The 24,971-nt window shown below is 40.4% G+C and overlaps 1 protein-coding gene and 1 long non-coding RNA gene across 5 annotated transcripts in view; one reads left to right on the plus strand and one right to left on the minus strand.

Moving 5' to 3' along the window:
- The first annotated feature begins 538 nt into the window (after positions 1–538).
- On the plus strand, positions 539–906 carry LOC118496132. The gene is made up of 2 exons (XR_004898596.1): positions 539–661; positions 694–906. It is a non-coding gene; the product is annotated as an uncharacterized LOC118496132 (long non-coding RNA).
- A 678-nt stretch (positions 907–1,584) lies between these two features.
- LOC116035255 (RNA-binding motif, single-stranded-interacting protein 3-like) overlaps positions 1,585–24,971 on the minus strand; it is a 124,120-nt gene continuing 100,733 nt past the window's right edge. The window contains exons 7-15 of one of the 4 annotated variants that reach the window (XM_031278249.2): positions 22,776–22,882; positions 17,023–17,066; positions 13,204–13,300; positions 10,747–10,797; positions 4,609–4,725; positions 4,360–4,443; positions 4,115–4,201; positions 3,429–3,553; positions 1,585–2,279 (exon numbers count right to left, since the gene is read on the minus strand). In XM_031278249.2, the coding sequence (XP_031134109.1) occupies positions 2,276–2,279; positions 3,429–3,553; positions 4,115–4,201; positions 4,360–4,443; positions 4,609–4,725; positions 10,747–10,797; positions 13,204–13,300; positions 17,023–17,066; positions 22,776–22,882 (716 nt within the window). In that variant the 3' untranslated portion in view covers positions 1,585–2,275. The other 3 variants (XM_031278251.2, XM_031278250.2, XM_036006513.1) reach the window with 3 other exon arrangements.

Below are 24,971 nucleotides of genomic sequence, written 5' to 3' on the forward strand. Positions count from 1 at the left end.
TAGTATTCTGATTTGTTTTGTGTTTTTATGAGGGCTGCAACCAGGAACTCTTTCACTTGAGAAGAGGCACAAAACTTGTAGGATGTGTTTTACGCAGTCAAGTCATGGATAACAATTAACTGTCTTTATCTTGGCTTCAAATGGTCAATTTTGAAAGTGTATCTCTTTCACACCCACCCAACACAAGACTGTCTCAATCCCCAATAATACAACATGTTTAGCAGCTCACACATCATAATCAATTCTTAAAAAAAGACAAAAAAAAGGCAACACAAAACGGAAAACAAAATCCTCGTCCTTTTAGAATATACTAATATATTTAATTCAACAGAAATGTTCTTTCCTCTATCAGAGATCATCGCCCCACTCACATTTTAAATGGCTTGTGTTTGGCAAGACGGTGGCGTAAAACAGTTTGTCTTATGGACTGAGACTGTGAATTTATATAATAATTAAATCTAGAGCAGTGGTTTCCAAGGTTTCTTGAGGGGGTTCCAGGGGGTCCCCAGCAAAAAGGGGAATCATTTATTTTCACTATAATTCCATCCATAAGTAACACAATGACAGAATGCATGACTATTTTGGTCATGAGTTTCACACACTTTCTGTAATAAAAAATCTTAAAGCAAAAATCTGGTCAGATGTTGGTCCGTGGTCTAATGTGTGTCAGTTTAGGGGTCCTTGACGTAAAAGAGTTTGGGAACCGCTGATCAAGAGCATTTCGGCTGGCCGTTATAAAAAGGACTTAAGGTTGGTCAATACAGCCTGAAGAGGGTGTTGTTGGGCGTATACACAGGTTTAAAAAGTACATGCCAATATTCCACAGGATATAATGAGTTTTTGGCCTCTTTACCACTAAAGTATTATACCAACTTCCCAATTACATACCTACCTAGACAGATGTTACAGCGCCACTTTAGAGCATCACCACTTTTGATCACATGACAAACAAAACATCTCAGAGCATGCTCTTCTTGTTGAGGCAGTTGTGTTAAAGACCTACTGCATGTTCCCAGTCACCGATTAAACCATCTCACACACCAACACTAACAAGCAAGAAAAATCTCAGTTTCAGAGATGAAAAAAAATAAAGAAAAAAGCAACATACAGTAAGGAAGATCTCTTCACTACCTAGTTTCTTCATCTTTGGTATAAAATATGCCACCTGTCGGCTGCTTTTGTTCAACGGTTAAGAAAGACTCAAGAAACTGTCAACAGTTTTACTAAAACTATTGCTTTTTGCACATTTAAAAACCCTAGCATTTATTTCTGCTTTTTGTCAAAGTCAGAGATGTTCCTTTTTTAACTTTTCTTTTTGCGGTGAGACAAGCAAAGCAGGCAAAGCAAACAGTTTTTGAAAGGTAAAAAGACTGCATTTAAAAACAAAACAAAACATAATACAAATGTGATGGAGAAATGGAACTTTTATCCCATGATTAAACCTAACTGCATTTTCCAGGAAGCAGTGTATTGACCCTTCCTACAAGTATCATAAAAGAAGATTTTTTCCCCCTTCCAACCAACATCAGCTGCACTGCAACACATAATTTAAAATCATCTTCATACAATTACAACCTTTTTTTTATCCTGTACAAATAACTTTGTAGATTTCATCTTGGTGGCTTGCGGAACTTTCCAAGAAGCTCTCAAATCATTCAACCACTCTTTTTTTTTAATAATTCAACACTATGGAAACATTTTTTTTCCCAAAGTTTGAGAAAATTAAGGCAATAAAGATTTACGAAAACATTGATATTCTAGAAAACTACTCAAATAATAAAAAGAATGAAAATAATGTAGCTTAATATCAAAGGAAGACAACCTGTTTTTTTTTTTCTAGACTTTGCTTCCTTCCTTTTTTTTAATAAAAAATGTCTGAAAATCTACCTGCACATTCAAATGTTCTTTTTTTTCTGTACAGCTTGTTGGTTGAGTTTAGATTTCAGTCTGTCTTCTCTTTTTCCTTCGGAGGCAAAGTCAAGTCTCACAGTGAGAAATGATAAACTCAAAGCTGCAGACTGCGTTTGATTTCATTGTCCTCAAGTTCAGTAAACCAGTCTTTTTCTTCGTTCAACCAGGTAAGAAATATAATTGATTTTTTTTTCTTCATTTTGTCTTTTATTTGGTGCCTGTGCACAGTGGAAGCATTCTCCCCTCAGTGTTGCCCGTCACCTCTTTTTTTTTTGTCCCCGTTTCACTTCGATTCTCTTTGTGTCTCCAGCGCCTCGGTGCAGTCCTTCTAAAGGCAATGCAGCAATGATTCCTACCAATCTTGTTATCTAAAGGAGACAGAAAAACAAGTCAGTGAAAAAAGGGGTAACTGAGGAAACTGGGGACAATGCTACAGTCTCTACAGCAGGCACACATTCTTTGTCCGACCGCTGTGTGTAAAAGAAACCACCAGCAGGTTATCAGGGAGGCAGAAAAACAAGATGAATAAACACCAGGAGAAAGATAAAAATGTGTTTTACAAGCAAAGGTTGACATGATTCTGTGACCAAAACTACACAACATTTTGTCTGTGCAACTACACACTGTAGTCTTCTGTAGCTACATATATACACACTATTCAACATGATTTATTTAACTTGTGAATCGCAACCTTAGCAAACACTGTTGTAGAACATTTTAAGATTGTAAGGAGAAGTTGAATGCGTTCTCTCTCTGGCCTTTTCTACACACGTACGCTAAATAAAAAGTCGGTAAGACTTTCTATGTCAATAATGCATTATAAGCACATTCATAAGACTTTGTGATGCATTTATAAGGCTTTGTAAAACTCTTAATACATTCTTATAATCATTCCTGACAACTTATAACAAACTATATAATGTATTATAAGTGGTGGACATAATGTATTATAAGTTCAGCATTTATAATGCTTTATACCTCCATGCCAAAGTGACAACAGTATTTGAAAGAAAAAAGGAGAATCTGAGGTTACACAGCACATTATGTCTAACTACCATAACTTCAGCCAGTTATTAAAACACAGAGAACTGCTCTAACATACTGTATAACAAATGTATACATTATATCTTTCTGAAATGGAATAATGTCTCAATAATACACTATAGCATGACTTTGTGAGCTTTACGTAAAGTGAGAACACTGAATACATGTGCATGTAAATCTCTCTCTATGAATAAATCTTTTAAAACTTATTTTCCACTATTAAGAAGGTAGCTTGAAGCTGTGTTTTGAATGAAATTGCTGTGTATGTGTACTGACAAATCTACATGTAAAAAAGATGTATGGCGTATCTACGTTATCACAGAAAATGCTGCATGCCACTAACTAAAGTGGAGAATGGAGAAAAAAAACTTGACAGTGCAACGCAGGAGTAATATCGCAATAACGTAACACCTCTGTACCAGCTGCACAGAAAGTTTGCGTTACAAAGACACACGTCTAGTTACAACACTCACTTTGACTGCTGGTAAGAGTATGCTGTGGCATGATCTCCTGTATTCTCCACTGTTAAAGGCTGCTGCCCGCTGGCGTCCTGGGAGGAGGGGGCGGCTGTCTGTGAAGATGGGTCTGTCACCATGCCCTGACACCAGAAACAAGTCAGATATGAAGCTTTCTCACACTGTTAGAATGTTTAATTTAGGACTCTCTGTTCCACACCGCACTGAAAAAAAAGTTACTGAGAAAATACAGTTCAGCAAAGACAGGTATTGATTAAAAGTGATCTTCCAGCAGACCCAATCTCATTTCTGGTGCTCATTTTAGGAATTAGATAACAGTTCCTTTGACTTTTGGGAATTTAATATAATTAGTGGCAATGTCTCACTCTGAATCACACAGACAGAACCACGACCTGATTCTGATATTATCAAGGCTTAAGTTCCCTCACTGGCAATAAATAAGTGACTGACACTGATGTCTCAGTATCAGTCTCTCATAGGTATCATTTTTTTTTTTTTCATGAAAGTGTGACCATTATAAACTACAGCTTAATTTACTAGCATCGAATCTATCCGAGAGGCACAATACGAGAGAATTATATGTGAATTATAGTGAATATAATTCTCTATATTCAAGTCATGTCAGGCCTGTAAAGCCCTATATAGGCTGCTGTTTGAAGTAAGTATAAGGCGTAACAACTTACTTCCACTGTGATGGCAGAGGCAGGCACTGCAGTGTACTGGGGAATGTAGGTTCCTTGCATAGGACCAGCTGTTGCAGCAGGCATGTACTGCAGAGAGAGAGGGGGGGGGGGGGGAGAGAGAGAGAGATACAGACAGTATTATAATGTAGGCGCAGACAATTTGTCCTTTAGAATATCTGGATTAAAAGTACTGTCTGACATTCTTGCGGAGGCATGTGGTTTTGTGACACTTTACAATACATTACATAATAGTTTGGCTTGGTCCCAGGGTCATCGCACATTTCAGCAAACAGAAAAAGGCAATTTCCATGTGTGTGGCTTTGTGGTTTCTGCCATGAGATAATTTCAATTACAGCTGATCATGGAAATCTTTACGGACTAATTGTATTGATTATATTACAACTCAAAAGATAAAAACACACACACACACACACACACACACACACATGCATGCAGAGCAAGATAGTTTAGAGGAGGCACAAGCTGAGACTCACGGTGCCTGTGGTGCCCAGAGACAGGTGGTTCATCTGCTGGGTGAGAGGAGCCATTACACTGGAGGGGTGAAGAGACAAACTGGGCTCTAGAGCCGTTGCTGGGGTGATCACAGCACCCTGAAGCAGGAAGGAAGGACACATAACAGTATAGACATTGTTGTACAAGGTGAACAAACTCTTATATGAAAAGCAACCAATGGGATCGATGAAACAAACAACAGGCTGTTTATGAAGTTTGGTTAAACAAAAATATTTAAACCAATCAAAGAAAGTCATATATGAAGGGATGGCGGGGGAGAACAAGAAAGCAAAAATGCATATTTCCAAAATGTAGAACTATTCCTTTAAATCAGTATAATCAGCAAAATATGTCACTTGATGTGTGTACTGCAGTGGGAAATGAGGATGTATTTTATGCTATACAGCTGCTTTGTAAGACATTCAGCTAGTAGAAATACGTTAGTAAAAGAAAAAACGTCCAACCCAGTTAAGTTTGATGACTGCAAAGGGTTTGCCGGTAATGCAGCCAGTCAGCCGGCTTGCCAGGCAGGCTTGACAGAACATGTGTCTGAATGAAGCAGAAAGGCATTTACTGTAAATCTCTTCGATGTGAAGGGCTTTGAAGCCTGCTAACACCTTGATGCGCTGAGCTCTACTTTTCCAGTACAACTCGACTACAGACTCAACAGCTCTTGTTTTAATAGGAGGCTTCTCGCCATAGATATCCTCGCATCGTGTGCTTAGATGCCTGGCAACATCCCTGCAGAGGTAAACACTGTTCATTTGTGATTGCTGTTTAACTGCACTTCCCATGAGCACAGACAGCATCAGTGGACATGTGTCAGCATCGCTCCAGAGAGCAGTCAGCACTTCTGTAGCTGCATGTTGAGACAAGATGTTAGAAGAACACAGGTATTAAATTTAGGTATTTTAGGCACTGGCCTAGCTGTATGGCAGTCGTCCTAACAGCTCTGTATCTGTAGGGTCTCATAGGGAGGCTTGCAACAACACAAGCACACATAGATGCACACATAGGTACACACACACACACACACATACACACACACACACACACACACACACACACACACACACACACACACACACACACACACACACACAGTATTGAAAGTTCTAGCTGTGTGGAGCGTTCTTCTCAAAGGCACACAGTGTCAGAGTTGCTCACAGTTGCAAACCTGTAAGTGAAGATCCTTATGTCTGCAAGCTTCACAGGGACACACCCACACCCACACACCCACACACAGACTACAGACAAGGATTGTCACAGCTGCTAACAGTGGTGAGTGCTCTTCTATCTTCTATCAGAAATGCTCCCTCAACCCTGTCCTCAACATCACAAGTGAATGAGTGGCACTTTTTCCAAACAAACGCACACACGCGCACACACGCACACACACACACACACACACACACACACACACACACACACACACACACACACACACACACAGATGCTCCACAGATCTTTCCACAAAGCTTTGGCTTCTGCACGTAGATTTAGCAGCCAGAGTCTAGCTACTCTAATTAATACCCAAGCTTTTCATCCATCTATATAATACGTTCTCTTGTTGAATGATTTCTTATCCTCCTTTGCTATTTCTCTCACTTCATCCAATCTCGCAGCAGGCTCCCATGCTGAGAGAAAGCTGCATAAAGCAGAAAGGAAACCCATAATAACTAATTGTCTGCTCTGATTTACAACTGTACAAGAATTAAACTTGCTATCTCTGCGTGTCTTCATGCAGACACTATGCATTAGTTGGTGTGTGGTGAGTATGTAATTATATGTGGTAGAGTGTGTTAGACATATTTTTTTCTGTGGAAAGCAATAAATGAGTATGCAAGGCAGACAGTTATCTTTTCCCCCGAGGACAGAAGAGAGAAAAACACAAGATCTTCTTCAACTTTGAACTCTCTCTTTCTATTGCTCACTCCCTCCTGTCTTCATCTCCTCCTTTTCTTTTGCTGTCATTTTTCCAGAAGTCAAGTGAAGCTGACTAGCAGAATGCTGCAGGCACCGTGCAGCATCAAATACACAGTATTGGTGATAATGACACCCATTTATCGAGAAAACCACTAACGGCTGCTGGTGTGACGGGAGCGCTATGTGAGCATGCAAAGAGTTCCAGAGAACCGGCATTATTTGTTCTCTCTCAGGTGGTGTGATCTGAAAAGCAGATATTTGGATTATTCTACAAAAGGATTTTCAATACTGAGACTACACCCTGGTCTTTTTTTTTTTACATTGTAAGCACAAAAGACTTTATGACATGAAGCAAAAACTCAGGTATTGCTGTGTTGTAAACTCTAAACATGCATGGGTTATGCACGCTGAGAGAGGCACACGTGCACACAAAGGATCCCAGCATAAAGAAATACCGGAAACAAACCACATATTGTACACTATTCAAGGCTCAGATATGTACTGATCTGTGCTTTCTTCCAACACCCCCCCCCCCTTTGTCTGCTTAAATGGGTTTAACATAGCAATTTAACTCCGGAAGATCTGAAATCCCAATTCTTTGGATGTCTCATTACAGCGCTCCCCAAAAAGCCCTGTTCCCTCTTTTTTGTTTTGCTATGCATAGTTAGGGTAATACATTAATTTCCTGTAGGGGGATTTGTGAATAATTATGCACAAAGACATCCTCTCACTAATTAAGATGTAAAGACAGCGAGTTCAAGTAATCTGGGCATTCCACCAAGGCTCGGAAACACAGTCCTTAAGGCACCACTATGTGAATAGGTGTGTGTATCTGAATAAACCTATGTTGTGTTTGTCAATTGTGTGAGTGCATGTGAACTTGCACTGTTTTTATTTTTATTTCTCTCATTCTAACCTTTTCATTAGAGTTATTCATTTCTTTAGTAACCGTGTAACTAGAGTGTGTATCTGTGAAACCATGTGCAATTGTCAGTGATACACATAGCAACCCTCCCAAAAACTATAACTGTATGATGGACTGTTGACTGAGTGATGAGAAGAGGCGTGCTTGCATGCATCAACCTAAATGTGTCAATGAGCGCACACTATTGTTGAAAGTTACCGGTCATTAAGCGAGGCACAGCAGTGAGGAAGCCTCGGCTGCCATAGGAACAGAATTAAGCCGCTGTGTCTCTCTCAGACTCCCTCCCTGATGCAGCTTTAATTTGCTGAGCTTCTTCTGTATCCAGGAAATACAATGACTAGCCTTCGCCTTTGTTGTCTAACAGGGATTTTGACTATGCAGAGACAAGGCTGGGGAAGAGGCGCACACAGCCCAGACATGCTTTTGCAGCCGTTGTTTTCTTTTCATTGTTCTTGATTTATTCTTTGTAATCCCTTCTTTCCTTTCCTTCCCCTGCGCCTGCCTCTCCCTTCTTCTCTTCTATCTCTCTCTGTCTTCTCCAAAGTCTTACGCAGTCATATCAAGGGGCCTGCCAAATAATTAGACAAGACATTTGTTTGAAAACACATTTTCAGAAGGGTATTATGCTCTCTCACAGACATAATTTTAATCAGAAATGACAACATAATGCTTTCAGGAGTTGGCAGACAGACACAGAGGAAGACCGATAGGATAACAGAACTATAGAGATGGGGACAACAGAATTTGGAACTAATTTAAATACAGTATTGTATTGTGACAGTATTAGCTGGAATTCCTCAGTGCATGGCTGATATACCATATCTGTGCTGCTGCCTCTATCTTCCACCCCCGTACAGCTGACAATTTCAAAGGAGCATAACTGCATTTTGCAAGAATAAAACAGTCTGCAGATGTTTGCAAGAAGACAACTTACTAACACTTGTGGTCAGATAAAATTCTGGATGATAAAATCTGTTTTGACTATTGTCTCTTTGTAAGAGAAGCCAACTTTATTTTCTAGAAAATATCGGAAAGGAGCCTGCTGTACTGTAAATCCTACTTCTCCTTTACACAAACCTGGAGCAGACAGTGTCATCACGGGCCATGATGGCCATGATGACTGAAATCCTCATTGGATTGTGCAATTGTCTCCCTCACTTTCTGACTGATAGAGATGTTCCCTATGAAATTGTATTGTTTCCTTTCCCCTTCATATGAACCCTTTCCAGGACAGGTGTGTAATCAAAACACCTGAGTATAAAAATGAAATGCATGTTTTACAGGCTTAATATAAAATTACCAAAGTACACTGTAGCCGAGCAGAACCACTGGAACTGTGAACTGCTGATGATTAAATGTTTAAGAGGTGATTAAGGTTTATTGTTCATCTGAAGCACTTTCAAGGTTATTGTGTGTTCCCGAAATTAATTTATCATTTTCTTATCCCTTAAACCTGTTGATAATAATCAACCAGTAAGTGAGTTTGAACTGCTGAGATCTTTCACCTGCCAGGCATACAGCAACAACGTACCTCACTTCTTCCGACAATTAAAGGGAGGACTCTGTCCTGCATCTGGACAAAGGTGTAGAGATGTTATACAGTATGTTAGGGTAGTTAATGTATGCCAGACAGACAGGACGTCAGCTGAGGCTTTACATTGAGCTCAGAGCGAAGCTTGCGGAGGCTCTAAGTTACTATAGCTGTATACAGTCCATGGCTAAAGGAGAATCTGTAAGTGAGTGTAAATTTGCGGTGATACTGTATTGACTGTACACCCATATACTCACAGGGAATATACATGACTTGATGTGTAAATATATGTGTGGGTGTGTATTACAGTACAAATATGATCAGTAGTTACAGATTATAATTGAGTTTATATTAGTATAATGTTTACAACTACACTTAGTAGCAGTGGGAAAATGTAACTAAGTAAATTTACTCAAGTACTGTACTTAAGTACAAATTTGAGGTACTTACTTTACTTGAGTCTTTTCTTTTCATGCCACTTTCATGCCATGCATGCTACTCCATTACATTTCAAAGGGAAATATTGTAATTTTTACTCCACTACATTAATCTGACAGCTTTAGTTACTAGTTACTTTACAAATTAAGATATTTGATATAAATGTAGTTTATGTTTAATTATAAATTAAACTACCTACCAATATAACGGCCTAAGTCCAGCTGAAATGATTAGCTGATTAAACACTTAGTTGATTGACAGAACTGTTTTGATCGTTTCCAGTTTCTAAAATTTGAGGATTTTTCTGCATTGAGTACTTTTACTTTTAATACTTTAAGTACATTTTCCTGAGGATACTTACATACTTTTACTTAAGTAACATTTTCAATGCAGGACTTTTACTTATAACAGAGTATTTTTTACAGTGTGGCATTAGTACTTTTACTTAAGTAAAGGATGTGAATACTTCTTCCACCACTGCTTAGTAGTAATGCTTTGTACCTGTAGTTTCATTTCAAACCAGCAGGGGACAACCTTTTTTAATGTATTCCAGCCTCTGCTCCGCTGAGCTCTGTGAGCTGCTGTGAGGAGGTTATTCAGAGGCTGATTCAGCACGGTAAGACTCAGATGCAGGGTGTGCGTTTTTTTTGGCCTGGGTTTGGCTCTCACATGCTGTATTTGTTTCAAACTGTATGTCTTTTTTCTTTTATTATTTGGCTTATTGCAATTATTCAGTGACTTGTACCATCATTTGCACTGACATACGAGTTTAAAATGAAAAAATAAAAATAAAATAAATTTTTGTAATTAAGTAATGTATTTGAAACACAAGAACATCATGGAGTCAGCAGATGTTGATATCTTGCAGCTAGATGGAACCAAGTCAAAGGAACAACTGTTTGTCTACAGTGACATCCTGAATAATATCCAGAAGTCTCTTTATCAATGTAATTAGTGACATTAAAACTGTTACAAAGCAATTATACTGTAGTGAGCATTATAGCACAAACAAGAATATGTTTTCTTAGATTTGTTTCATAGATCCTGTGGCAGCCAATATGACAGACATTCACATTACTTATCAAGCTTTTTTAAATGTGCATTGCTCAGAATCTTGAATGTTTTCAGATTGACAGACGAAGAAGCCCATAAGGCCTAAGTGCTGAGACCCGCTGACACACTGATGACAAGCAGCGATGGAAAAAAGAGGCATGAAAAGTGCTGAAAAATGTAGAAAATTACTCTATTAGAAACATATAACCCAAAAATTAAAGGAGAGGATAGTTAAAAAAAACTTACTGTAGGTTGCATAACATACTGTTGATGTGGCATCCAAGACGTACTCTGAACCTGTGGAGAAGGAAGTAGGAGGGGAGGGGCAAAGAGGGGAGATTAGAAGATGCAGCAAAGGTAGAGGTGATGACATTAAGAGCAGACATGACAAAGGAAATAGAAAGAAGAAAGATAGAGAGTAGAAAGGAAGTAAAAATAAAGTAATTAAAGAAGGAGGGGATGGGCATGAGTAGGGGGATGCAAAAGGGAGGTCAGGAAGCGATGAGACGAAAGGGAAGATCAAAAAGAAGATTGTTACAAGTGGACAAAAAATTGAGGAAGAGAGAACATAAAGAAAGACAATTGAACGACAGAATGACAGGAAGGGGGAGAAAATGAGAAAACCAACGAGGAGAAGAGAGAAAATTAATCATTAGCTCAAGTCTTTACAAGCCCATTTCAGAGCCTCAGTCCCTGCGGCAGGGCGTCCTAAAAGATATTACAGCAGTAACTGAGGGTCCACTATACAGTATGTCATGTTGTAATTACAAGAGGATATGAAGACCACATAGAGCAATAGAGTCTAATAATTACTGCTTCACATTGGAGGTTTCATCATCAAAGCCTGTCTTGGCCACAAATCACCACTTTCATCTCCTACTGCCCAACCCTAACATCAGGTGGAACAAGTCCCAGAAGGCCGCTTTGTCACATGTAAAACGGGGCATGCATGTGTATAGTAATTATATGAGTGCATGTGTATGTTCGCTTACCTTTGTCTGTCTATGGGGAGTTACGTAATGCAAGGTAGGTCAATTCCTTCTTGTGATTTCCTCAAAAAGCATTATGTGACTGTCTCTGTGTGTAATTCTGCACTGCACAGGTGTGTTTGTCTTTGCATTTGTCTTTCTCGTTTACAGCAGTGTTTCGTGCTAGAGAAATTAAGTAAGTAAGTCAAATGTATTTATACAGCGCTTTTCACAGACAGGGTCACAAAGTGCTTTACAATGTGCATAGACGATAAAACATAGTAGAAAATTGTCTAAGAATAGAAAAAGTACAAATACAACAGATTAAATTATCAATAAATAAAAGACATAGGTTACCCAAAAGCTAGCCTGAACAAGTGAGTCTTCACTTGTCCCTTAAAACAGTCCACATTCTCAGCAAACCTAATTCTGTTTGGCAGAGCATTCCAGAGTCTGGGTGCCATAGCGGCAAAGGCTCCATCCCCACATGTCTTCAGACGGGTGCGTGGCGTGGATAGCAGATTTTGGTTGATAGAAAGCCTTTGGGGAAGGACTGGTGTTTGTTTTAAAGTCTACGTGTTTGACAAACCGAGGATCAAGTACTGAGTCAATCTCTCAAAGAACCGCAGCTACATCGGCACCCAGCTTTGACATGAATTGGTATGGTTTGTGCGTGTGGAAGAGAGGATGTGACACATGGGAACAGAGAGAGAGAGAGACAAAAGGAGGATTTGTGCAAAGAATGAAAGATTGATGGGAGGAGTGCTGCAATACAAGCCTGTGTTTTATCATTGCTAGACTAAGAATTGTCAAGTTATGTGTTAAAGTCTCTCCTGAGAAAAGACAAGCTCTACTTGCTTGACCTGTCCAGGGACTACACACAGGACAACAGTGAAAAGAGTTAGTAATTCAACACATTTTAAATGAATTTAAATTTGAATTTAAATTTGTGCCAGCAAATCCCATAAAAAGACCAAAACCAACAATGTCTTAGTCTGTCTCTCCATACTTTCAGACTTCTCTGTGTGTTTCATTCAGCATGAAGCCCCATTCATTCCTACAGAAGACAGACATCTTTAAATATAGGTCGCAAATATCTATTTCATTTTCTAAAAAGGCTGAGTAATTTTCTTAAACAGCTGGGAACTGTAGTTTTTAGCAACACTTAACAGTTAAACAGGAGAAAATATATGCATTTCGTGGGGATTGTTTTGAGCTGCAGATTAATACACATTTGGTGTGCTAGTGGTTTTGGTCTTTTCATGGGATTTGTTGACAATTGGAAAAATATAGAATATCACTTATCCTTTACAACCACATATTTACAACTACTAAACCAAAGCTCCGCTCCCATGTATCTCTACAAAACTTCACTTTGCTATTGCTATCAGGTTGCATTATATGCCAGTGGGATGCTACAGTATATTGGAGCTATGTCTGACTTTGATTAGATGCTTTGTTAACTCTGTTGGCTGGCCAGAGAGCTATAGCAAAGTCAAAATGACATGCCTGAAGCTTGTACTTGGGTGCTTTGCAGTAGTGGCTAGGATAAGACAAAACAGTCTACTAAAGTACCCTGAATTTGGAAAGAAAGCAACATAATGAAACCATCATTTTAGCAATAAAGTTATTAATCAAAAAACACAACTCTAACATGCCCTTGTCAATTTCTAGAGCCTTTACAGGATTTCAAAGCTTGGTGTAACCCAGCAAACTTCAGAGATGGTCTACACACCTGATATGTGGAGACGGGAGAGGCAGCGATGAAGGGTGTGATTGACGTCTGTGCAATCATCCGATTGGTGGAGATGCTGTATGGAGAAGAGTAGAACCTATAGAAGCAAACAAGAAAAGGTTTAATTTTGACATCATTAATATTGCCAAACCTAGAAGCGGGGTAAACCTAAAGCAGGAACATGTTAAAAGACCGTACAACGTTAACAAAAATGCAACGTCAGTCAAGAGGCTTCTCTGCACAAACAGTTTTAGCTCTCCAGGTGTAGCCACATGCAAAGGTGAAAATGTGCCTTTTGTACTCTTTGTTTTCAACCACCCAGTGCACTTCAAGACACCACTGACAAAATGGATCAGACATCATCAAGGCTGTCATAGAAACAATAAATATTGCAGCTCCACTCCACTCCGTGCTACACCATCAAAGATGTCTTCGAATGAGACTTGACACTGCACCGGAATGCACATCATGTTACAAAGCAGTCTGCTCCACTGCTATACATAATAATGAATTATAACCTTAACGTGTAAGTGGATGAAATATTTCAATATTGCCCTTTATGTTCTGACCTATGCATATTCTACTTGGGAGAAAAATACATCTGCATTTAGTACTCGGTTTACTTCTCTCCCTATACCTTTGTTTGCCCTTCTGATTTTGCTCCATGTCTTTTTTTTTTTTCATTTCACCTCCTCAACCCTGCAGCGGCAGAATGCCGTCCCTCGCAGTGCTTTATTTATCATTGTGTACCTAGAGAGGACATGTTTCATCCGCCAGGCCGTGTTGCTGTGCCCGATCGATCCCAACGTGTCTGTTGACTGAATAACGGAGCAAGGGAGGGGAGAAAGAGAGAAGCAGAGACAGAGAGAAGCCCTCTCCTATATACTGTGTCTCTAACATAGCCACAACTGTATAATAAGGTATAAAAGTGTTTTGCTTAAGTGGGGGAGAAAAGTACTGAAACATCAAACACACTGTTGGTTTAATTTTAAGGGTTACTTCAAACTACTTCTGCCAAATGTCACAATACTCATTTGCCGTATTTCATTCATAAAGAGCTGTATTACACATAATAGAATATACAATATCCACTCTATTCTTACAACTTAGCTGACAGCCAGGCTCAGCAACCAGCCAAAGACAGGAAAACACAGATGGATACTTCACTGTGACACCAGCACACACCTTATTTCAAGGGTGAAATGGGTTGCCAAGGTGGTCACCCGCTTCTGTTTTAACATTACATTTGTTCGGTGAGTGATGGCACAATCGGTGTTGAACTCAGCTGCTAGATGCAAACCCTCAGGTATTTTTAAACAATTGCAGTCCTGGCCTCAAGGATGCAGCTGGTTTCCAACTGCCTGCGATAAGCTCCAGAGCGTGATTGTGCTTCACACGGATATCTAGCCTCCCTGTTGGATTTATACGCTCTACTTGGTGTGTTGAAGCCTAAGTAGTAGTACATGAAGAGTATAGCTACAATGGTTACTCTCTACGTTTCCTAAATGCACCATGGTTCACTTCCTTGGCACCAGAAAGAGAAATCACATGAATTATTCGCACTATATATTTTCTCTGTTCAGCTCTGGTTCATACGCAGGTTGATTGCGTGTTCTATCTTCGGTGTGTTGACACTGGCTCAGCTTACACTGACATAGATTTTCTTGAAATTTACTTTTGCACCTTTCAACTCTGGATCTTATTGATATTTTTCAACCTTATACACCACCTAAAATGGAGAAGTTGAACAGATAAATAGAGGATGGTTCAAAGTTGGAGAAATAACTTGTACTAGAAAAGAACATGTTTGTCAAAATGGTGATCAGCGACAAGAAGAACAAAACTCTTCTGCTGATCACGCAGCAGTGCCGATCCATCTTTGTGACTGTACAGTGAATGTATGACTTGCATTAGAGATACTGTATTACTGTCACTGATGAATACAAATGAGAGAACGCAGCTGGGTTATTCAATATGGTTCTCTGATTGTGTTTATTGTATTTTTCATTAGAGTGATGTGTATTGAGAGAGAGAAATAGTAGGTAGAGGACAGATGCAAGGTTATTGATGGAGGCTATTAGCCCTGAGCAGCACGCTGTCCATAGGGACTCCAGCACGGCTGTTTAAACAATACACTAAAACATGTAATTGCGAATAGAACATCACTACAGGATTGAATTTAAAACCTCTCTGTGAGTCCCTGGTGTGACCTAGCCACACTGTCAGGAGTTTGCTCTGAAAAATTAGCCAATGATTTAGAGCCGGCCTCAGTGACTTTTCAGTGGAGAAATGTGGGGGAGCATGCTAAAATATACATGTGTATGTGCAATGTGTGTGGGCAGGAGACACAGAGGAAAGGGAAGACAGACAGAGAGGCAGAATAAGAGAGGTAAGAACAGAGGCAGAGAGAACTAGACAGAAGGACGGAGAAACAAAAGGACAGCAAACAGACCAGATGGAGGAGAGAGATTGAGAAAAAGAGAGCCAGAGAAAGGGAATTTTATGTCTCCTTGATAAAAGAGAGGACAGGCTATATGCCAAAGCAGTCTGGTTGGTTGCAACACATGTTTCCAATAACATCAGATTGGCATCAGACCCTAGAAACCAGCCGTCCTCAAGCTTGGAAAGACTCACAAACCTGTAATTGATTCGTACCCTTCCCCTCTCCTTGGGCTGACTTTATTTTGCCTTTGCCCTCCTCTTGACCCCGCCCGGCCATCCCTTTTTATTCAACCCCCTTCCCTCCCTGCTTTTTCGCCTCTCTAATTAGCTGCATTAGCATTTCACAGTCATCTAGTGCTTCGCCGGAAGGAGCTCCGATGACTGCGGGAGAGAGGTCGGGGAGGGTTTAAGCACCGCAAGTGCACAGGTGCTCACGTGTGAGCATGCATTTATACATGCACGAGCATGCACACATACACAAAGACACCAGAGAAGAGCGAAAGTAAATCATCTGCTTGGAAATGGAGAGTAGGAATTATAAGAAGAAAGAGACTACAGACAATAACGTGTAGGAGAAAGGGGAAGAGATGCAAGAGTCGAAAACAGTTTAAAGAAAATGTAGGAGGTGGTCAGAGAAGCACAAGAGGGCTGGTTTAAAGGTGTTGTGAAGAAAGTAAAGGGAATTACAATGTGTTGAGCACAACAGGACAACAGTAAAAAAAGAGGAGAAAAGAGGGAAAGTAGGGATACAAAGTGGGACTGAGCCGACAAGGAGGAGAAGAGAAACAAAGAGCTGGAGGGATGCGTCTCCTGGGATCGCATCACCAGCAGCATTCCTAGCAGACAGCAGCGATCTCCAATTTCCCCCTGAAACAGGCAGACACTCGGCTCTCTGCATTAAGCCTGAGAGCACTGCAGATAGCCTGAGCTGACGAAAGTCTTACAGTGGCACTGCAACACCGCTCAACTTCCCTGTCTGCAATCAAAACCTACATGTCTGACAGCTTGTATGCATAGGTGCATTAATAAATACTCCATCTGCATCAGTCAGATGTGAGAATGAGGGCAAGAGCATGCAATGAGTGTGTGTGTGTGTGTGTGTGTGTGTGTGTGTGTGTGTGTGTGTGTGTGTATGTGTTAATGACCCGTGTGTCCTGTATCTGCTTGAATATGTGTGCATGTTTGAGGTCTTGTGCATATTAGTGCTGATGGTTGGCTGATGTGTGTGTTCATCTTTGCAGCTTTGCTGCTGTGGGAGGGTGTAAGGTTTGCAAAGGCTCATAAACAGGTGCTATACAAATATTTGGCACAGAATGTGAAAGTTTGCAGACATCTAAAGTTGTAGAAGTCGAAAATCTGAGAAAACTCTCTACGTACCCATTCTGCATCGCTGTGGGATCATATGTCAACGCCATACCACTCTGGGGAAAGAGATAAAGAGAGAAACATATAAATATTTCATATGCCTTTTGTGTTTGTGCTATCTCATTAAGATATTGATGTGTAAACATGTTATTTGATGGTGTAAAGACACCATATAGAGGGAAAGTAAAATTATTTGTGATGTAAAATAAACAATGAACACAAAAGCTTTGATTTGAAATTTAATAATTTAAACAAGTGAGTGAGATACAAGACCTGCTAAATAACAATTGATAATGTACGCACAAATCTCAAATGAGCCAGTTAAAAGCACTCATGTTCAATAAAATAATGCTGCATGAATTGGTGTGAGCCTGTGGACCACTTAAACTGTATTTATTGTTTTCAAAAATAGTAAAATAAACACAAAGGGGACATTGAGAGATGTTTGTTATAGCCCTGATAGTGCTACTGCATAATAGGGATGTAACAATTCACTCCTGCTGTTCATTGACTTAGTTAGAGTTAGCGTTTCACACCATAGTTTCCTCCAGGCTTGTCACAAAGCTCAAGGACCTGGGATTAAACACCTCACTATGCATGTGGATCCCTGACTTCCTGACACACCTGTTTTACCCTCATCCTTAACACCGGAGCACCCCAGGGGTGTGTTTTGAGCCCCCTGCTGTACTGCCTGTACACACACGACCGTGTAGCCACATTTGATTCCGACACCATCATCAAGTTTGATGACGACACAGCTGTGGTGGGCCTGATCACAGAGCAGCAGCAGAGAAGGAACTCTCAAGAGGGTCCTGGTGAGGAACATCACTACCTGGTACGGAAACAGCACCGAATGAGATCGCAAGGCCCTGCAAAGAATGGTTGGTTTGGCTGAACATACAATAGGCAGTGCCCTACCCTGCCTAAAGGATATTTACACCTGCCGCTGCAAGAATAAAGCTAGGAGAATCATAAGGGATCCCAACCACCCAGATAACTGCCTTTTCTCCCTGTTGAGGTTGGGAAGAAGGTCCGAACAGTCAGTGACAGTGGCCAACATGATCAGTAAAGCCCAAACTTCATTTCAATGACTGCAACTTGCTAAAAAAAAACAACAGCAACTTCTATGCAACTGAATGTCTCCATTTTATAACAAAAAAAAATCAATCCACAATACATTGTTACACCCCAACTGCAGGAAGTGCTGGAACAACAAGCGGACACCATACTGTAATTATCATATAGCAATCTCCACCAGTTCCAGGGCTTACTTATCACTACACTACTCAGTATACCCAAAAAGGAAAAGTTTTCCCTGCATTATATCAGTATCAGAAAAAACCCAAAGCTACAAGAGTGTGTCCTTCCTCCTCTCCATTAAAGGGGGGTTAGAGTAAAATAAGCCCATACATACCCTTCTCATCTCCGTGTGTGTTGTAACTCTGTCTGACGCACCCACCGCTAGCCTAGCTTAGCACAGATCCTGGAGGTAACCGACTCCATCTACGGCAACATTTACCTATTTACACGTTTTGATTTGTATAGTCACAACGTGTACAAATAACAAGGTCACATGAGACACAGCCATCTTCTAACCGTATACATACTGGGAACTATTCTCAGAAGGCGAAGCACTGCTACTTGGGCGGAGTGATTAGGGTTAACGCTGAGCAAACTCCAGGCGAACTCACTGCTCCTCACCATGGGGCTTCTCAGGTGCTGCGAGCAAATCACTCTGCCCAAGTAGCAGCTAGCGGTGGGTGCGTCAGACAGAGTTACGACAAGCACGGAGATGAGAAGGGTATGTATGGACTTATCTAACTCTGGGGGATACGGTGAATAAGCTAAAGTCCCAATAAGTCGGCGTGTTCCTTTAAATGTTGTCCCTATTAAGTCAAGTGTTTATCATTAAGTGACACGTCTGTGACTCTGAATGTTTTCTATCTGTCTCATTTCCTCTATCATGTGCTAATGAAGGAGACTGTACTTCTAGCTGCTGAGCTTTGAAAATGTTCCTCATCCACTTGACTGCCTCTTGGCAATGTTGGAATAGACTTAAAACAACAATGGTGTTTTTAGTCTAAACTTTCGCTCCCATGCCATCTGCAGCCTTACACAAGTCATTTGGACTGGAGTATGCCCTACTTCTGAACTTTGCCACGATGTTTGTTCTTTCCCCCAAACACTGTTTCTAGCCAGGACTGGGGGAATATAGACTGCACAAGCAATATAAAGGACTGCCAAACATTGATGACCAGTGTTGGGCAAGTTACATTAAAAAGTAATTAGTTACAGTTACTAGTTACTTCTTGCAAAAAGTAACTAAATTAGTTACTCAGTTACAAATTATGAAAGTAACTAGTTACTTCAGAAAGTAACTATTGTGTTACTTTCAAGTACATTTTTAAATGCTCAAATGTGACCTCACCTCCCCCTCCCCCTCTTTAATGGAACTTAAAATACATGTGCATGTTCAATTATTTATGATGAATCTGAATATTATAATGAAATGGACACTTAATACGATACATTATTAACAGAAACAATGTACACAAATCTAAACTATTTTAATGTTGCTGTGGGACAAAGTGAGACTAACCTCCAATCAAATGCCATGTATGTAGATATTATGTTTATATAGTGGATCGATACAAATAACACAACACCTCAACAGGCCACAACTGGGCAAAATTAAATTATGCTTGTTAAGTACTATACCAAAAATAAATAACAAATATATACACTCTTTGTAGTGCAAATAACGTAAGTGGCCTGATGTTTATACTTGTGCGCTGGTGTGTGCGTCGAGCCGGCATGTATGTGTTTGTGTGTGTGTGTGTGTGTGCAGCTCCTCTTTTCACCCTGTGTGTTGAGCTCTCTGTTTTAGCTACAGAGTGAGGCATCGCACTCAATCTTTGTTGGGAGTCACACATGTGCAGTAGGCCTACCTAGGTAAGGACTACTAGCTAGTCAGTTGCAAAGTATGAGGGTGTGCCATGCTAGCAGCTAGGCAAGCATTATAACGTGTGTTACAAAGTGACGCACGTTTGTCACGGAAGTAAAGGCTGGACTACAATAGAGCTGTTCGGAGCAGTTTGTGAACAGTGTTTTCTCTGGAAGATGGTAAGTCCCTTTGGGGTGGACTTTGGGCTTTTTCACTTTGTAAACCTATAATGTGCCCAACAATATATATAACACAACAAAAGAAAGGGAAAAAGCCAAAAAGCATAATATGAGCACTTTAATGGACCTACCTGGAACAGGCCCAGGGGCCCAAAGGGTCAGGGGGCCCCTGGAACCAAAGCATCTGTTTAAAGTTACTGTTAACATCTCTTCAAACATCTCTTCTACAAAGAGATGCAAAACAACTACAAAGAGACATAAAATCACTACAGAGAGACACAAAATGACTATGAAGAGACCCAAAATGACTACAGAGAGACACAAAACAACTACAAAGAGACACAAAATGACTACAGAGAGACACACAATGACTACAAAGAGACACGAAATGACTACAGAGAGACACAAAACAACTACAAAGAGACACAAAATGACTTCAGAGAGACACAAAATGGCCACAAGGACACACAACATGTTTGTAGTTGAAAAAGACAAAACAACCACAAAGAGACAGGACGTGTCATTTGTACTCAGGTTTCTTGGTGTGTGAGTGACTGTATGTGTAATATCTGCTCATGTCACAGTCCCAAGGCCAGACTCATTTAGGAGTGAGAGGTATTGGGAGATTAAGGTTGGTTGAGTGTGAGGCCGCAGTGAGGCCCCTCAAAGCACCTCCATGGCCAGATGCCTCTATTAGTCTGCCTGGACCCGGAGACTTGGCTCAGACAAATGCATAAACCTCAGAAGAGATGCCTTCCTTTAGCAAGGCCAAGTGGGGCTTGTCAGGACTTGGGCCACTGACAAATGTGTGAGGAATCCCACTGAAAGCACTGATCATTTATTTCAAGTCCAGCTGACACTTCACAAATGTTCACACCATGATAGAAAAAAACAATGACTAACACCAGGGCCTCTAATGTTACCTAAGCCCTAATGTGATTTGTGTTTGCTTTTACAAAAACAAAAACTGCAATGGGTGCCTGCTACACACATGAGGGTAATGCACATACTGTGGCATCCTGTTTTTGTTGTGGCGGCTCTTGTTTAAGCCCACAGTTGTTTCAGAGTGGTTCTATTTCATTTCACTTCACCACCCTGCTCGTTCCCAACCTCCATGTTATGCGAATGTTGGGAAACTGTTAAAAACTGCACTTGGTGTGTGGGTGGCAACATTATTATTCACTTTCCCTTGTTCTGTAAATTAAAGCTTTGGTATCGACACTAACAACTTCTGAACTCCCTACATTGTGCAACAGTCAATCTGCTTTCAATCCACTGCACACGGTTTAATTTCTTCTGTAGATGACAGACTGGAGGTGGGAGGTTCAACAAAGGGAAAAACAACTTGGCATTGGGGTCTTGCAGAAACCTTGTATTTTAAATTTAACAACCTTTATACATGCAAGCTTTCATACTGTCAGCAGCATCTCTAAATCGGCCTACAGAGTGTTATTGGAAATGAAAGCTGATAATGACACAGTAGGGGGGCCTGTCAAGTTATTAAAACTTGGTTATACACTGTGAAAAAGAAACTGGTGTCAAAGGGAACATCAGCCATATATTTAAAGTTTATTTAAATGGCGACCTTTTAAGCATGATTTATGCTTCTGCGTTAAATCTAGGCCATAGCTACGTACGTAGGTACGTGGAGACAGGGACCCTTCGCCGTAGCCTGACGTGCACCTCTCGGAAAATGTAACTACACGTCGCGGCAACGCACGTCACTCGGCCGTGGCTTTGTAGCGTTGCATTTCCGCCCTACTCATTTCCTGGTTCTCCTTCTCCATTAACAACATGACATCAAGGAGAGGGTTAACTTTTCCTGCTACAGATTTCCCACCGTGGTCAGAAAGAACAGAGGAGACACTTTGTTTCTCTCACTATGACTCTAGAGTCGGTACTCTCTCCAAAGCTAATCCCCGTCACTCTCTCATTCTCTCTACCACATACTATTCGCACATACACACATGCCGGCCCTGCTATTCACTTAAAGAGATTGAAGCACACACCAACGCACAAGTATAAACTTCAGGCCACTTACGTAGGCTATGGCGAAAGCTGTGTGGAGCCTCCGCAGAACCATAAATCACACTTTAGAGTTAAGGTTGTATGGTTTCTGTGAAGCAGCTGTTGACATTGAGCTGTGAAATGCTGCAGTAAAATATATTGTACTGTGTCCAACAGTATTTCACTCTCACCTCTCTGACTATTATGATAGGATTACTGTTGTGCTTTTGCTAGAAAGCTGAGTAGGCAAAGGTTTAAAAGAGGTTTGTGGATATACTGTACTCATACGTGTGACTAAGTTAGAATAACAGCACTTTGGGTTTCGTTAACTTTACTATTTCCTCTTATAAACCCTCTCGGTGTACTCATTCTGACTATGAGAAGTGAGCGGCGATCGTAGATTTTGAAAATGTCTACTGCGGCATAATTCTGCCTGAGGAAGAATTCTGTGTTGCTTTCTTTTACTGTGGCAAAGGGTAAAATGGGTAATGTTGTAACAAACTGATTGAAAGACATGGTTTTTGTGTTACAATTTGTGTGTTATAAGAAAAAGCTGCTGTTGCTGCTGAAGGGAATCTTTTACGATGGGTACTGCTGAGCTTTTTTTGATGATTAAATAGACTTTTAAGCCTCACCTCTCCGTCCCGTGTCCACGGTCGGCCATTCTGGGGATACTTGACCTGGGTCTGCCTCTTCTTCTGGCCTCCGTCAGCAAACTTGCACAGCAACGGCTCTGCAGGGGCTACAGAGTGAGTCAGACAGAGAGGGAGGGAGACGAGGACAAACACAGAGATGAACTGATCATCTTAATAGCAGGAAAAAGTGAAATTGTATCCATTAGGTTATGAGTTTTAACGGTAAGATTTCAATAGAGTGTGTTATGCTGCGGCTTAAACAAAAACATAACATAAATCAATTGGACCTGAAAACAGCACTTCAGCTCTTACATGTATCTCCACCACCACTAATCCAAACATCTAAACAACCGCCGTTATCGCACCATCTCTGAAAACCCCTACAACCACACTTAGACAAAAGCAGACGTGGAAACAAAGCCACGGGCTAATCATCAAAGCATGGTGAGCGTGGTTCAAACAACAAACCAAACAGGCATATTTAATACGCTAAATAACGCCACACAGCTTGACCCCGGGCAATTGTGATTTCTCCAAAGACAACATGGTCCTTTCTAGACCAGAGAAAGAAGAAAGCCTTGATTACAAATAGGATTAACTGAGTGTGACCTCCTATACAAAAGTTCACCAAAACTCTAACTTCAACCTGATAGGCTGCAGCCTCCAAATACCCTACAGGTTTCTGAAATAGCGTGAAAAAAGTGGCTGGATTGGGGCCGGATTATCTGAAAGAAAAAAAGGCTTTGTTCTGTATTAATGTATTGAGAACTTTAGAATGTGTTAGAAAGCAAGAAAGCGTGAATAATGGCTTCTATTTCTGGGAAATGCTTCAGCAACAGCATGAATCAACAAACACGATAAAAAGTATTATCCTGACATGAACCAGGACACTGGGAGAAGACATTTGATGGCTTATGTAGTCAGATAGTCACATACATACTGAATCACCATGGATCAAAGTAAATACTGCCCTCTTGGTAAAGCAGAGATTCTAGAGAATTAGAACATGTACGTATTATATGTTACCCAGTTAGAAAAAGAATGTAATAGTGTATTAATGTAATACATAGAATTGGAAAAAAAACTGAAAACTTCCATTTCACTTGAATGTATCTGGACTTTAGGCATTAAAATGTATACAGAACGTTTATGTTTTACGTAAATTCAGCTTTCCACTGAGGAAAGAACTACATCAATTAGATAACACTCATAAGACAAAGATTTCTAGCTGGTAACCACAGAAGATGCATAGCAGCCAATGAAGCACAGCAAATTATCATAACAGTATGTTCCAGTAAAAAGGCATTTAAATGGCATTAAGACACTGAAATTATAAAGCCCTAAACTGTAATTGTCTCAGTGATACGCTGTCACACCAGTGTTCTGTTCATGTCTTGATTCACTTTTATAAAGACACCCCTTGACCCTGAAATTGAATAAGCGACCTACTTTTATGCATTGCCTCCACTTGTTACTTTAATACGTCCACCAAGGCCTGTTTGAATCATTGACTGCATGTATAAAAAGAGGCTATTAGCTGGCACTCTCGTCTTATTTAACTGGCAATGATTTCAATCTGCAAAGAAAGTCAAATCCTTATTACTGTGTGCAGCTTAGAAATAAAGAAGTTCTTATAATTCTATGAACATCATGCCCGTACTGATTCGCACTTTGTGAATGGTAAAATAAACTACGCAATTACCTCGCCTACTTCAAGAAAAATGCTTCTTCGTCTCAGTAAACTGAAAAATGAGAAGAGGTGTTCTCAGCGGAGAAAAAACATTCAGAGCTCAAGGTTGAGAAGAGAGCTATTTGGAATGCCTGGGGCCCAGATGGGTACTCCAAAGGTAAGTAGACAGAGAAACACAGAGCTGTGAGATTATACTGCATTTAGGAATACTTTGTCATTATACTGTTTTAACTTGATTTCTATCTGAATAACAGGCCTCACGGCTGAGCCTCTGTTATCATCCCTCGCCTTTGCTATTCACCTTTCTCAATCACTCCCCTTCTCTCTCTCTCTCTCTTTTACCCACTTTGCTCCATGCATTCATTTACATTTGGTAAACAGTCATGTGTGTAGGTGTATGTGTGATGTGTGTGTGTGTGAATTTGTTCTCGTACTGTAGTTTCCTCGTGAAAAACAAGAGCTTGGCCCAGAAACAAACACAAGAATGGCCAAGATTGATTTAAGAG

The sequence above is a fragment of the Sander lucioperca genome, chromosome 10 (genome assembly GCF_008315115.2).
Source record: "Sander lucioperca isolate FBNREF2018 chromosome 10, SLUC_FBN_1.2, whole genome shotgun sequence".
NCBI classification, from domain to species: Eukaryota; Metazoa; Chordata; class Actinopteri; order Perciformes; family Percidae; genus Sander; species Sander lucioperca.